The 16,587-nt window shown below is 37.5% G+C and overlaps 1 protein-coding gene across 1 annotated transcript in view; it reads left to right on the top strand.

The window, feature by feature from the left end:
- Window positions 1-5,281: 5,281 nt before the first annotated feature.
- The window catches only part of MARCH5 (membrane associated ring-CH-type finger 5), a 31,604-nt gene continuing 20,298 nt past the window's right edge, over window positions 5,282-16,587 (top strand). Inside the window, exons 1-2 of the mRNA XM_015557878.1 lie at window positions 5,282-5,292; window positions 6,562-6,764. Coding sequence (XP_015413364.1) covers window positions 5,282-5,292; window positions 6,562-6,764 — 214 coding nt within the window. The remainder of the gene's footprint in view (window positions 5,293-6,561; window positions 6,765-16,587) is intronic.

The following is a 16,587-nucleotide window of genomic DNA, read 5'->3' as shown; positions in this document are numbered from 1 at the left end:
CCAGAATACATAGGATATGACGCTTTTAGTCCTTAGACAAAGCAAGCAGTGTGCAGTTTTTTCTATTGTCAAGTTCGGCCTTCCTTCCATTAACCAGAGTATGGATCTCTAAACTTGTTCTGAATTTTAGGGGGTTCGTTCTGTTCCATAAACAGCCATGCAAATACATTAAGGAACTACATATAATAAAAGAGCAGCAATTTAAAGCTTGTTTCGTTGCTCTTTCTCCTACATCCTGGAATTGTTCTATTCTGTTATGTTACACTCCAGTTTTTATCAGTGATCTCTAGGGCAGGAGTCTGATTTCCTAGATGTTTCTAATAATCTATATATATAAAATCCTAAGCGACTGTTATGACTGGTCATTGTGACGCACACTGACCACCAGGAGGCAGATGCTCAGTGCAGGAGCTGCCCCTTGGTGGTCAGTGCACTCCCACAGCGGGAGTGCCACTCAGCCAAAAGCCAGGCTCATGGCTGGCAAGCAGGAGCCTCTCCCGCTTCCGCGCCAGCACTACTGAGTGGCGGCACCAGCGCAGGCACAGCAGCGCCGGGCTGGCTCAGACTCCTCCCCAGCCGCCGGCCACTTCGTGCACTGTTACATCCCTCGGGAGATGTTGGATCAGGTCAAAACGGGCAGTCCCACATCCCCCAAGGGGTCCCAGATTACAAGCAGGCACAGGCCAGGCTGAGGTACCCCACCAGTGCACAAATCCATGCACTGGACCTCTAGTCCAAGATAAACAACTGCAATTTGAGTCTGCAAAGATAGGCTGTACTGCCAGCTGTTTTGTTAGATTACCTATCTTGCTTAGTTAACTTATGTTCCAGTGAGAAACTATTTTATTGATGTTTCTGGCCCTTTTTTCACATACTTTTTAAATGGTTAACTTAATCATATAAAGAGGAAATGACTCACAAGTGAACCCTATGAAGTGAGGTTATCTTTGTCATCCATCCTTTCGCAACTGGTTTGTAATATCTATGTCTTAAAACCTCATTGTCCATCATTATATGTTCATTTCCATCTCTAAACTTGGTTATGCTGCATGTCTTCCATTTACCCTTATCCTTTTCATTCCCCAATCCAACTTGAATTGTCATCTGTAGTTCTCTCCTTTTCATGAAATCTCAGCTATTTCACCCTGTGTTTCTTATTGTCATAACATTTCTGCATTACATATAGCATCTAACATCTTTTCTTGGCACTTAAAGTTTTATGTGGTGGGTTTAAATGTATGTCTATATTAGTTCTATACATATATTTGTTCCTTGTGGCATCAAATGATGAACTTAGTAGTTACTCAAGTTGATTTAGGAGATCTTGAGTAATCTTAGATTTAAGGCCAACTAGCCATTCTTTGAATTGTTCACAAATTTTACTATTATGATGGATATATAACTGGAAAAAGTTATATTTAAGTCATGTAGAATCAAGTGACTGATCTTTTATAGAGTAGCATTTTATACATACAGATTAATGATATGGCCAATACTGTAAGGCTGTACATTTATTTTAAGGAATAAGTAATGTTTTTAGATTTGTTTAGTTTAGTTATGTTTTACAGTATAATAGTAATTTGTTCTTTGATCACTGAACCTACCGTGGTAATTTCCAGATATCCATTTATATAGTTTGTAAACTAATATGCCCCAGCTTGGCTTGTAGGAAGGTGTGGAACTAAAATAGTGTGTACATCAGCAAGCAGGATGCTTGAAAGAAAATGAATCGAGAGGATTTGAGTGAATATCTTAAGCCAGTGATTCTCAACCTTCTGGCCCTTTAAATACAGTTCCTCATGTTGTGACCCAACCATAAAATTATTTTCGTTGCTACTTCATAACTGTAATGTTGCTACTGTTATGAACTGTAATGTAAATATCTGATGTGCAGGATGGTCTTAGGTGACCCCTGTGAAAAGGTCGTTCGACCGCCAAAGGGGTCGCGACCCACAGGTTGAGAACCGCTGTGACTTAACCAGTGGTGGCAGCCTATTGAAAACGTGGGGTTGAGAGTAGGAAACCAGGACTTTCTCCACTAAATACCAGGGTGCTGAGCAGAATTGCTTTATGTGTTAATTCTTTATAATAGGGGATCTTAACGGAATGTTTTGTTATGCTGCAAACAACTTTGGCAGTCTAGTTAAATCTATGGGATCTTTCTCAGAATGTTTTGAAAGAATAAAACAAAATGTATAGGATCTGAAATGAAACAAAGCATGTTAAAACACAGCTATTAAAATATTAAAAATCTGACGTAGTAATTATGCGCTTTAACACACTGAAATACAAGGTCTATTTATATGATTGTTTTAGGGCCATCTCTTCCCCCCCCCCCCAATATATTTTTTAATTTCAGAGAGGAAGGGAGAGGGAGAGAGAGATAGAAACATCAGTGATGAGAGAGGATTATTGAACAGCTGTCTCCTGCATGCCCCCCACTGGGGATTGTACCCACAACCCAGGCATGTGCCCTTGACTAGAATTGAACCCAGGACCCTTCAGTCTGCAAACCAACTGAGCCAAACCAGCTAGGAAAGGGGCCATCTCTTATATTCAGTTTCTCACACTGTGTAACAAAATTGTTTGGGTTATATATGACGGGAAATCTGCCCCAAACTAGTTAACCTAAAACACACACACACACACACCCCAGCCAGCATGGCTCAGTGGTTGAGCATTGACCTATGAACCAGGAGGTCACAGTTCGATTCTCATTCAGGGCACATGCCAGTTTCTCCTCTTTTTAAGGACCAAATAGTACCCCATGCTTTTTAGGGAAAACTACTCTTCCCTGCAACATCATCTTTGTGTGTAGTTTAGGCAGCTAGTCCTTCCCTGTCCCCACCTCTAGGAAGGGTAATCCTCAGAGTGGTTTGAGGAGTATCCTATCTCCCAGATTACAGTGATTGGGAGGGAGGCTGAGCACATAAAGCTGGTTTTGTCTTAGTTAACCGTAGATTTTTTTGCTGGGAAAGTTGATGCATTAAAGCACAAGTTTCTACTCTCCCCTCAATTCTAAGTTTGGAGAAACTGTAAACCCATTATTTTCAAACACCTATTTTCTCCTTAAAAGGGGGAGAAGGGTATGGGGAAACAAAGAAGGGAAGCATAATTATATCAGACTTCTCAGGTATGTTCCTGGTCAGTCTATCAGAAGTTTTTTGTTTTGTTGTTTGTTTTTAATGAGGAAAGAAAGGGTTCATATACATTATTTGCTCCTTTCCTTCCTTTTCTGCAGCCCTGAAGACTAATAATTTTGTCTTATAGGCTATTTGCCTAAAACATTTATGTGACCATTTTTATATGCTTCAAGTTAATTTTCCTTGGCCCTATTTCACAGACTAATGTTCTTTCCATATTAGGTAGATTAAACTCATACCTAGTAAGGTAGTAAATAAATTCTTTAGAACTTAACATTTTTTGAACTCTTATTTATGTTAAAAAATATTTAGTCCTGGCCAGTATTACTCAGTTGGTTGGAGCATGGTCCCATACACAGAAAGGTGTGGTGGATTCAATTCCTAGATTTCAGGTTCTACCCCTCTCTCCCGCTCCCCCTCTGTCCCTTTCCCCTTCATCCTCTCCCTTCTCCCTTTCCTCCTCCTCAAAAAAAAATTTAGTCACCAGAAGCAATTATTTATAACATAAGCAAATCAAATAATTGTCTCCTTCATACAGATGGCTTTCTCCAATCTCTTGATTTTTTTTTTTACCTGCCATTACTCCACACCAGCAGTTCTCAAATTGTATTGTACATCAGGCTTGACTCCTAATAATTTTCCACTGTAAATTATAGTTCATCTAACCAATCCATAATTGTGAAATTAGAAAAAATCTGAAAGTTCCTGCTTTATACAGCAGTTGAATACCTTCTAAAAAGTAAACTGTGAAAATATTTAGGGGTGAACTATACTTATGCCTGCAACTTTGAAATGCATCAAAAAATGCATCAAAATGCATCAAAAAATAAAATGGATTGATGAATTAATATGTGGTAAACCACACATATATCAAAATGGTAAGAATTACCAAAAAAAAAAAAAAAATGGACAGCCCAGCCGATGTAGCTCAGTGGTTGAGTATTAACCCATAAACCAGGAGATTATGGGCTTGATCCCCTGTAGGGGGCATTCAAGAGGCAAATCATTGATTCTCCCTCTCCCATCCTCTATCTGAAATCAATAGAAACATATATTTTTTTAATGATAAGAATTACAGAATCTAGATATTGGGAATATGGGTATTCACAGAGAATTTATGGGGACTATACATACAAATATTCCTGTTAGATTGAAATATGAAATTGGCATTGATGTAATTAAAACACAAATATAGGCAATTTCATTTGGTACAACCTATTATTAAGATTGAGTAGACGTGTGTGTGTGTGTGTGTGTGTGTGTGTGTGTGTTTTCCAAGTCTACCTAAAATGCTACTAAATAGGATAGTTTTAGTAGATATGTTTTTACATTTTTTTCCTGATGACTAAAATTGGCTTAATTTAAAATTTGTTTAATCTTAATACTGATTAATTATGCTAGTCCAACTGTACTTAGCTACTATATATTACATTGTTGAAAAGAAAAATTTGTACAAAGCTAGAGAGTTTCTACATAGTCTTCCTATGTTTTGTTACCAAAGTGATACATCTCATTTCCCAGGTGTACACAAATATAATTACAAAATCACCTCAGTTGTGGGGGAAATATATAACAATTTAATTAACTGGTCTGTTTGCTATATACCTGTCGATTGAAATTTTATGCAAAAATTGAAGGTTAAAACTCAAATTATGGATAGTGGTGATAGTTGCACAATGTCAGTATACTTTATTATATTCTTAAAAATGGTTAAGTAATAAATTTTGTTATGTATATTTTACCATAATACAATTTTTAAAAAGATAAAGGAGAAGGAGGCATTTTTGGATAACCATAAGATAGTGTGAAGGTCCTGACAGTGTGGCTGAGGTGGGTCCTAAAGAATAAGCATGCTAATTAAAGGCTGCCTACCTCCCATTCTTATCTTGCTCATTTGAAACCTGACTGAATTTGAAAGCTAAGTAAAATCATAATTTTGGATATTGTTGCCATGAATACAGTCCCGTTTTTTCCTCTATTCTAATTGAGAAGTTTTAATTGGAGCACACAATTAAAATTCATGTTCTACAGTAACTGAAGATCTCACCCATCTATAGTACCTGACTATATAATCTTTCCGACTGAGCATAGTTAGGCTAGTTATTCTGACAGAAGTCACTTATCTAATTAAGTGAAAAATGCACAGTAGGTAAGAAGCTTTAATTAGCCGTTGTTTTCAATTGTACATTCATACTTTAATAGGGTGGAGGGTGAATCGTCTCACTCAGTTAAATTATATTTGCCCTAATAGAACTTGGTGTTGAAACTTGTATTAATTGGGAGAAAAATAAGGAATTGGCAACCTAGTTCCACAAGAACAAATTAGACCTCTTGAAGTACCTATAAAAGCAAAATGGAAAAATGTTATAAATTTAACCATCTCCCTAGAATTTTTTCGTAACATAAGAAGCATCTCAGCCCTGGCCCAGTGGCTCAGTTGGTTGGAGCATCGTCCCATACACTAAAAGGTTACAGGTTAGATTCAAGTCAGGGCATATACCTAGGTTTCGGGAGGCAAGCAAGCAATGTTTCTTCCTTCTCTCTCTCCCCCTCTCTCTCTTCCCCCGCCTCCCTTCCTATCTCTCTAAGTCAATAAACATATCCTCAGGTGAGGATTTAAAAAATGGACTTCTCTGATTGGCATATGTGACTGAACCTTTAAAAAAGAAAACATCTCATACTTGAGACTTCTAAACTTCAAGTGTAATAAATATAACTCAAAAGGAAAACCAAATCATACCTATAACGGAATCATGTAGGCCCAAATTTATCATGTCATTATCCTAAAACAATTTATCCTCCTGTCTTCATTTCTTCTTCCCGTCAACTTTGTGTGTGTGTGTGTGTGTGTGTGTGTGTGTGGTGTTTGTTTGTTTGTTTGTTTTTTTAATTTAACCATCTTTCTCTTTTCTTATAGTTATGCTTTACCAGAAAGAAATGGGCGGGGGTTTTCCCTCAGTTGAAAATTGAATGAGACCATGTGTGAAATCACTTGTACAATACTTTAGTTTTCCAAGTTCAAGAGGTTAAAAGGTTAGTGTTGAAATGGGGGGAAAACTGAATTTCACATACTTCTGTACTTACCACTCATCAAAGAATTATTAAGTCTTATAACACAAAAGCAGCCTGTGGCTTTGCTTCCACTGGTTCATGACAGAAGATAAATTACTAGAAAGATGGAGGGAATTACATAAAAACAAAATTCAGAAAACAATGATTCTGCAGATGAATACAAGGAAGACCAGAAAAAGAAGCTATTCTTACTGGAAATGTATTGATGGTTTTGTCTCCTCAGTCTTTTAATGTAGAATAGAGGTTCTATAATACCATAGTAGGGTCATCCCATTAAGTGAGGGCTGCAGTGGAGAGAAAGTTGGGGCTCTTAAAGATAATGTCATTATTTTCTCTTAATTTACAGAAGTTGCTGGGTGTGTTTTGCCACTGATGAAGATGATAGAACTGCTGAATGGGTGAGACCATGCAGGTGCAGAGGATCTACAAAATGGGTGCACCAGGCTTGTCTACAGCGCTGGGTGGATGAAAAACAAAGAGGAAACAGTACCGCCAGAGTGGCATGTCCTCAGTGCAATGCTGAATACTTAATAGTTTTTCCAAAGTTGGGTAAGAAGATCCTTTAAAGCAATGCAGATATAAATGATGTTATTATACATAATTCTGTGCTCTCGGGTTTATTTTAAAGTGAGCCATCTCTGCTTTTTTGTGAATTTCTTATTCTTTTTCTATTGTTTCCTCTAAATGTCAGGCATTTATTTGTTTTGTTAACAGTTTACATTATCCTTAATATATCCCCAGATCCATTCATTAGTTTGTGCATTAAATGTTTTCATTTGGTTGAGTGGATAAAGAACTTGGACCTTAACCTTGTGGATAAAATCAAATAACAAAGCTATAATAAAAAGCTGACTAAAGAGCCTCATTCTCTGGAAACTATTGATGTAGAAAAAGAAAACAATCGTATTTTTTTCTAATACTTATTCTTAATTCAATATTAAGGAATAAAAGCAGAGAAATTAAAGATTTAATAAACGACAATGTTAAACTCATCTTTGGAATCTATTTATGTGGTTATCTTGCATGAAAGCTGCTTTCCTTTTTCTGTAAATTGGTGAGCAGGGAACAACCAAAAGTTGTTCTAGCATTGAAAAAAAGTATAGCAGACTGTTGAAAGGAAGCAGTAACTAAGACTGATATTTAGTTAGCATGTTACATTCCAGCCATGTGTTTATGAACTGGTATCTTTTTCCTCGTTTGATGTTAATGCCATGCCAATTGTAAACATTTTTAATATCCTTGGCTGTAATCAAGAGGCATATGAAGACAATTTGGTTCTGAGAAAGTCAGAAGAAAATAATGACGTTTGGGGAGTAAGTTCAAGGAGAAATTGGAATTATTCGATATGTTGCTTTTTCTAGGTGCTGTACATATTGAAATCAGACCCATTTTTTTATTTTTTTAATATATTTTATTGATTTTTTACAGAGAGGAAGGAAGAGGGACAGAGAGTTAGAAACATCAATGAGAGAGAAACATCGATCAGCTGCCTCCTGCACACCCCCCACTGGGGATGTGTCCGCAACCAAGGTACATGCCCCTGACCGGAATTGAATCCGGGCCCTTTCAGTTCGCAGGCCGACGCTCTATCCACTGAGCCAAACAGGTTATGGCCAGACCCATTTTTTTTAATGGGGCAATAAAAATGAAGTGCTTTTATAATGTGAGAAGTTTAATAATAAGGGCAAACAAAATTTCCATTATTGTCTATTTCTCTAGAATAATGCGTAAGAAGAAAGGCTAGTTTCCTGTGAAAGGAAAGTAGCATAGTAGAGAAAGTAGTGTTTCTCAGACATTTAGATGTGTCTTCATGCATACCACTGATTTAGAGAAAGTAATCTCAAGAGTAATCCAAAAATTTTTATTATAATATCAGAGCAGTGTTTTAAATAGTTTATTGGGGAAAACAATTACTGCTGCAATCTTTAACTACATTGATATCTCGCTCACTAAAGTCAAAGTTAAGGTTTCATATTTAACTGTGTCTTTTCTTACGCTTTAGTTCTACCAAATTAGGTGTCTTTAACTGGTTTTGGTATGGGGGTAATAATAATGGCCTCATAGAACAAGTTGGGAAGTGATCTCACATTTTTTGTGAAGAGTGTGTGAAGGATTGGTGTTAATTCTTTAAATGTTTGATGACAGTGAAGCTCTCTGGTCCTGGTCATTCTTTATAAGGAGTTGTTGTTTTTTTATTATTATTACTAGTTTAATCTTCTTACTTATAGGTCTATTCAGATTTTCTATATCTTCTTGAGTCCGGTTTGGTAGTTTGTGTCTTTCTAGGAATATGTCCATTTTATTTAGCTTATCTAACTTGTTGGAATATAATGGTTCATAGTATTCCTTTATAATCCTTTTTATTTCTGTAAGGTTGGTACTGTATTAATGTTCCTCTTTAGTTCATGGTTTTAGTAATTGGAATCTTCTGTCTTTTTTTCTTGGTCAACCTAGCTAAAGTTTTGTCAATTTTATTGATCTTTTCAGACTCAACTTTGGTTTTATTGATTTTCTCTTTTTTTATTTTCTATTTCATTTATTTCCACTCTAATAGTTTCCTTCCTCCTGCTCGGTTTGGGGTTAGTTTGCTCTTCTTTTTCTAGTTTTTTAAAGGTGGGAGTTTAGATTATTGGTTTGATTTTATTTTAATAGATTTTATTTTTTTAGAGCAATTCTAGGTTCACAGCAAATTGAGATATCCTATACTAGAGGCCTGGTGCATGAAATTTCATGCACTGGGGGGAAGGGTCCCTCAGCCCAGCCTGCATTCTCTCACAGCCTGCGACTCCTCACTCCTTACCACCCGCCTGCAGCGGAGGCAGGAGAGGCTCCTGCCACTGCCGTTGTACTCAACAGCTGTGAGCCCGGCTTCTGGCTAAGCGGCGCTCCCCCTGTGGGAGTGCACTGACCACCAGGGGCGGCAGCTCTTGTGTTGAGCGTCTGCCCCCAGTGGTCAGTGTGCATCATAGCGACCAGTCGTTGTGCCATTCAGTTGATTTGCATATTAGGGTTTTATTATATAGGATACTCTCTGCTTCCTCACATTCATAGCCTCCTCCATTATCAACCCTTTTCGCCAGAGTGATACACGTGTTGCACTTGATGAACCTATATTGGCACGTCATTATTAGTCCATTGTTTATATTAAGATTCATTGTTGGTATTGTACATTCTATGGATTTGGACACATGTGTAATGACATGTATCTACTTTTAAAGTATAATACATAGTATTTTCATTGTCTTCATATTTTTTGCCTTTTTCAGAATGTCATATAGGCTATACCCTTTTCAGATTGGCTTCTTTCAGTTAGTAATACATATTTAAAGTTTCTCTATGTCTTGATAGTTCGTTTCTTTTTAGCACTGAACAATATTCCATTATCTGGATGTACCACAGTTTATTTATCCAGTCACCTACTGAAGGACAACTTAGTTACTTCCAAATTTTTACAGTTACGAAAAAAGCTGCAGTAAACATCCGTGTGCAAAGTTTTTGTGTTTTTTGTTGTCACTCCTCACCTGAGGATATTTTTTTCATTGATTTTTTAGAGAGAGAGGGAGGGAAGGAGAGAGGGAGAAATATAGATGTGAGAGAGACACATCAACTGGTTGCCCCCACATGTTCCCTGACCAGGGCTGGGAATCAAACCCGAGACCCTTTGGTCTGCAGGCCAATGCTCCAACCACAAAGCCAAACCTGCCAGGGCACGTGTGCAGGTTTTTGTGTGGACTTAAGTTTTCAACTTATAAATACCAAGGAACATGATTGCTAGATCATATGGTATGAATATGTCTAGTTTTGTAAAAAAAAAAAAAAAAATTATCAAAATGTCTTTTAAAGCAGTTGTATATTTTGCATTCCCACCAGCAGTGAGTTCCTGTTGCTTTATATCTTTGTCAGCATTTGGTGGTGTCAGTGTTTTGGATTTTAGACATTTGGTGATATCCGTCTTCTTTAATGAGGTGTCTGTTAAATCTTTTGAAATTTTTGAAAATCGGGTTATTTTCTTGTTGAGTTTTACGTGTTCTTTGTATATTTTGTATAACAGCCTTTGATCTGGTATATCTTTTGTAAATATTTTCTCCCAGTCAGTAGTGTTTCTTCTCATTTTCTTGATCTTTCTTCTTTTTTAATGTAGTCATTTACAGCTCTAAATTTCTAAGGACTGCTTAGATTTCTTTTTTAACCTGTTGATAAATTTCCCAAATGTCATTCTGTTTTATTTCTAATTTTACTCCATTGTGATCAAAGAACACACTTCTTCTGTCCTTTTAAGGCTTGTTTTATTGGTCTAACATGATGAATGTTCCATGTGTGCTTGAGAAGAAGATGTATTCTGCTATTGTTGGAAGGAGTGTTTTATAAATATGTAGTTGGTTCATAGTATTTTCAAGTCCTGTATTTCCTTGTGGCTCTTTTACCAATCCTTTGTTGAAAGTGGGATATGAAGTCTTCCACTTTAGTTAATTACCTATTTCTCCAATTCCTCCCATTTTTTGCTTCATTCATTTTGGGCTTTGTTGTTAGGTGCATATATTTTCCTAATTGTTTTATTTTTTTTTTTAGTTCTATCTTGATGGATTGTCCCTTTTACCAATATAAAATATCCTTCTTTGTTTCTACTAACAGTTTTTGTCTTTGAGTCGATTTTAACTGTAAAATTGACTTTAAGTGTAGGCACTCCCTCTCTCATGTCTTAATACATTAGTGGTAAATTCTTAGGTTACTTTCAAGTGAAATTTTTATTACAGTTTTGTTATTTCTTTATTGTTGTTCTCAACAAAGCATCAATTTAAAATTATGTATAGAGTTGAAAATAACTAACAATCACCCTCAAAAAATGGTTGTAAGCCCAGCCGGCGTGGCTCAGTGGTTGAGCGTTGACCTAAGAACCAAGAGGTCACAATTTGATTCACAACAGGGCACATACCTGGGTTGTAGGCTCAGTCTCCAGTGGCGGCCTGCAGGAGGCAGCAGATCAGTGATTCCCTCTCATCCTTGATATCTCTCTTTCTCTCTTGCTCTCCCCCTCTCCTCTCTGAAATCACTACAAATATATATATATATACTAGAGGCCCGTTGCACAAAGATTCGCGCAATAGGCCTTCCTTCCCCTGGCTGCCGGCACCGGTTTTCCTCTGGCACCTGGGACCCAGGCCTTTGGTTTAGCCGCAGCAGAGAAGCCAAGTCTCGAGGCTAGGCTTCTCCACTCGGGCCGTTGCGAGGCTTGGCTTCTCTGCTGTAGCCACAGCGGAGAAGCCAAGCCTCTTCAGTCTTAAGTCTTCGCTCTGTGCCTGCGTATGCAAATTAACCGCCATCTTTGTTGGGTTAATTTGCATACTCATCCTGATTGGCTTTGGGGCATAGGGGAGTGACAATCAATTTACATATTTCTCTTTTATTAATGTAGATATTTTAAATGGTTGTAAAATGTTAAGTGGCATGTAAAGCTTGGAAAGGAAAGATATTTACTAGGGATAATGAGGAGCGGTTCTTAGGAGAAACTAAAAGTTTAGCAAACAGAAATAATAGTTACAATTTTATTTTATTTTATAATAATATTAATAACATTAACAAGGAGCTCTACCTAGAGTGACTTAGTTGGTTAGAGCGTCATCTTGTGGACCAGAGGGTTCCGGATTCCATTCCTGGTCAGGGCACATACCCAGATTATAGATTCAATCCCCTGTGGAGCATGTGCAGAGGAGCGCGCGCGCGCGCTCTCTCTCTCTCTCTCTCTCTCTCTCTCTCTCTCTCTTTCTCTCTCTCTTTCTTTTCCCCTTCCTCTCTCTCTAAAACCAATTAAAAAATAATAATAGTGATATCAATAGCTATTATTTTCTAACAGTTCACTACTATTTGCCAGACACTATATGTTGGTCACTTTGCCTATATTGCTTTACTTAAGCCTCTCAAAAGCATAGTAGATACTGTTTCTTATTTTATAGATAAGAAAAACAGAGTCACCAAATTTATTTAATGGAAGCCCATGGGCTTTTAGCAAGTAAGTGAAGGAGCCAGGATTTTAAATTGCTAAATTTCTTGTTACTGTCACTCAGTGAGACTGCTACCAGGCCACATATGAATAAGAAGTAGTTTTATGTACCATAAAAGGAAGTAGGGATAATGTTAATTTGAATATCTTTTAGATACTATTAATGAATAACATGGGTGGTGTACTCTTTTCTTTGTCTTGATATTTGCCCTGCTGGAAATGGAAAGGAATAACAAATATGTGAAACAAAATGTGCAGCAACTACAATATCTCATAATCAGTATTTCCTTTAACTATTTTAAATGTTTGAGTTTACTTTATGTATTTTCCCTCCAGATAATGCATTCACATGGACCAAAATTCAATGAAAAGTCTTTTTTTTACCAGGGCTTCCAGCCATGATGCCAAGTACTTTTCTTGTTACAAATCTCTGGTATTTTATTCTAGGGTGTTTCTCTTTTCTCTCTCCCTCCCCTCCTTCCCTGTCTTCCTCCCTCATTCCCTCCTTACACACACACACACACACACACACACACACACACAATCTGCAAACTTTAGGGTAGAGTTAAAAGAACAAACAGTGGGCAGGGAAATACCCAGAAATTGGTTAGGTCTCATTGATGAGATTTTGAGTTGGTTGTGTGGTTTTTGCAGAATATTTCATAGATGGTCCTGTGTGCTTATTACATCACAACATGAAGCATATAATGTACACTTGTCATACAAAGAAGAGGCATTATAATTAACACCTCAGAAATATAAAGGATCACCGAAACCGGTTTGGCTCAGTGGATGGAGCGTCGGCCTGCGGACTGAGGGGTCCCAGATTCGATTCCGGTCGAGGGCATGTGCCTTGGTTGCAGGCGCATCCCCAGTGGGAGATGTGCAGGAGGCAGCTGATCGATGTTTCTCTCTCATCAATGTTTCTGGCTCTCTGTCTCTCTCCCTTCCTCTCTGTAAAAAATCAGTAAAAATATATTTAAAAAAAAAGAAAAGAAAAGAAATACAAAGGATCATAAGAGACTTTTTTTAACAATTATTTGCCAACAAATTGAATAACCTAGAGGTAAAGAATAAATTCCTAGAAACATACAACCTGCCAAGACTAAATCATGAAGAAATCGAAAATGTGAACAAAACAATAACAAATAAGGAGGTCATAAACCTCCAACAATGAAAAGCCCAGGACCAGATGGTTTCACTGGTGAATTCTACCAAAGTTTTAAGGAAGAATAAATGCCAGTTCTTCTCAAACTCTTTAAAAATTGAAGAGGAGAAAATACTGCCAAACTTATTTTATAAGTCCAGCATTACCCTGATACCAAAACCAGAGAAGGACACTACAAGAAAACTACAAGCCCATATCCCTGATGAATATAGATGGGAATTCTCAACAAAATACTAGTAAACCAAATTCAACAGCACATTAAAAGGATCATACATCATGGTGAGGTGGAATTTATACCTGGAATGCAAAAATGGTTTACTACAGCCCTAGCTGGCTTGGCTCAGTGGATAGAGCATCAGCCTGTGGACTGAAGGGTTGCAGGTTCGATTCCGGTCAAGGGCATATGCCTGGGTTGCGGGCTCGATCCCCAGTGGAGGGCATGCAGGAGGCAGCTGATCAATGATTCTCTCTCATCATTGATGTTTCTATCTCTCCCTCTCCCTTCCTCTCTGAAATCAATAAAAATATATTTTTTTAAAAAAATGGTTTACTACAAATGAATGTGATACACCACATTAACAGAATGAAAGATGAAAATTATATCATAATCTAATATATGCAGAAAAAGCAACAAATTGGGAATAAAAGGAACACTTCAATATAATAATGGCCACATATGATAAATCCATGGCTAAACATCATACCCAACATTGAAAGATCAAAAGCTTCTCCGCCAAGATCAATAAGACAAGGGGCATCCATTTTCACACTCCTATTCAACATAGTACTGGAAGTCCTAGCCAGATCAACTAGGCAAGAAAAAGATATAAAAAGCATCCAAATCAGAGAGAATGAAGTAAAATTGTCTTTGTTTGCAAATAATATGACCTTATATGTAGAAAATCCTAAAGACCATGCCCTCCCCCCCCCCAAATAAACAAAAAACTTGTTAGCCTGGCTGTGGTGGCTCAGTGGTTGAGCGACAACCTATGAACCAAGGGGTCATCTGTTCAATTCCTGGTCAGGGCACATGCCCGGGTTGTGGGCTCGATTCCCAGTAGGGGACCTGCAGGAGGCAGCCAATCACTGTTTCTCATCATTGATGTTTCCATATCTCTCTCCCTTTCTCTCTCCAAAAATCAATAAAAACATCTTTTAAAAAAAGGTGTCTTTCACATTAAAAAGAAAACTTGTTAGGACCAATAAGCTAATTTAATAAAGTTGCAAGTACAAAATCAACATACAAAAATCAGTTGTATTTCTATATACTAACAATAAGTTATCTGAAAAATAAAGCCAGTTCACATAATAACAAAAGAAATAAAATGCTTAGGAATAAAACAAAGTTATAAGACATTGATTCAAGAAATGAAGAAGACACAAATGGACAGATACCCCATATTCATGGATTAAGAAAAATTAATGTTAAAATGTTCATTCTACCCAAAGTCATATATAGATTCAATATAACCCCTATTGAAATTCCAATGGCATTTTTCACAGAAGTAGTAAAAATAATCCTAAAATTTATATGGAACCACAAAAGAACTCTATTAGCCCAACCAATCTAGAGAAAAAAGAACAAAGATGGAGGCATGACACTTTCTCATTTCAAACTATAAAACTACTAGAGGCCCGGTGCACAAAATTCGTGGGGGGGTGGGGAGGAAGGGTTCCCTTCAGCCCAGTCTGCATCCTTTCCAATCTGGGACCCCTTGGGGGATGTCCAACTGCTGGTTTATTGGGCCTAAACCGGCAGTCGGACATTCCTCTCACAATCTAGGACCGCTGGTTCCTAATCGCTCACCTGCCTGGCCAGCCTGGTTGCCCCTCACTGCCTCTGCATGCTGGCCTGGTCGCCCCCAACTGCGCCCCCCCGCCGGCCTAGTCACCCCACGCAGCCTGCTTGTTCAGTCGTTTGGTCGTCGCTCACTAACACCCCCTGACAGCCTATTGGTAGGCTGCCATCTTGTGAGGGCGTGAGGGTTAATTTTCATATTACCTCTTTATTATATAGGATATTACAAATCTCTAGTAATCAAAACAGTGTGGTACTGGTATAAAAACAGATAAAAAGGCCAGTGGAGCAGTATCGAGAGCCAAGAAATAAACCTGTGCATATGTGTTCAACTAATATTTGAAAAGGGAGCCAAGAATACTCGGTGAGGAAAGAAAGTCTCTTCAATAAATGGTGTTGGGCAAACTGGCTATTCACAAACAAAAGAATGAAATTGGACCTCTGTCTTATACCACTCATAAAAATTAAGAATGGATTAATGACTTAAATTTAAGACATGAAACTGTAAAACTTCTAGAAAAAAAGAGAGAAGCTTTTGTCATTGGTCTCAGTAGTGAGTGTTGGAGATACACCAAAAGTACAAGTACCAAAAGCAAAAATAAGTAAATGGGACTACATCAAACTGAAAAGCTTCTGCACAGCAAAATAAACAATCAGCAAAATGAAAAGGCACCCTGTGAAATAGGTAAAGATATTTTCAAACCATCTAAGCAACTCATATAACTCAATAGCAAACACACACACACAATCATTAAAAAAGGGACAAAGGACTTGACTAGACATTTTTTCCAAAGAAGTCATACAGATTGCCAACCAGTGTATGAGAAGATGCTCAACATCACTAATCATCAGAAAAATGCACATCAGCTACTCTTTCAAAAACAGTAAACTAAGTTAATAAGCATGATAGAACTCTGATCTAAGATGTATGTTTGAGGAAAAAACTGGTATATGGCTCTGGTATAAAAACAAAACTTTCGGGAAATTCTCATGTAGGAAATAAAGGATAGATCCTTTTTGCTTAAGGGTCTGGGACAAGAAAGAGGAGGAAAATTCATGGAGCCAGGAAATCTTGATTGTTACTGCATAACACGAAGTACTCTATTAAGAGCTTCTTTTACTTTATGTTAATTTTCACAAAAACAGGTATATACCTTCATTGAACAGGTGCAGAAATTGAGGTCTGGAAATAGCAGTTTGTCCGGATTCACACAGCAGACCCTACATAATGCTCACCCACCTTGTTATGTTGCCTTCTAAGGAGTCTAACAGGAGCTCCTGTAATGAAAATGAAACCATAATGTCAGGTTGACTTTCCTTGAGGTTATGGTTAAGCTGAACTTTATGATACCCTTGGTTATTCTCTAAAAAGTAGTTTTCCTTACTAATAAAAGTAATTATATTATCA

Source organism: Myotis davidii, unplaced genomic scaffold (genome assembly GCF_000327345.1).
Source record: "Myotis davidii unplaced genomic scaffold, ASM32734v1 scaffold271, whole genome shotgun sequence".
NCBI classification, from domain to species: Eukaryota; Metazoa; Chordata; class Mammalia; order Chiroptera; family Vespertilionidae; genus Myotis; species Myotis davidii.
Note: the sequence above shows the minus strand (reverse complement) of the source record. Positions and strands in the feature narration are given on the sequence as shown.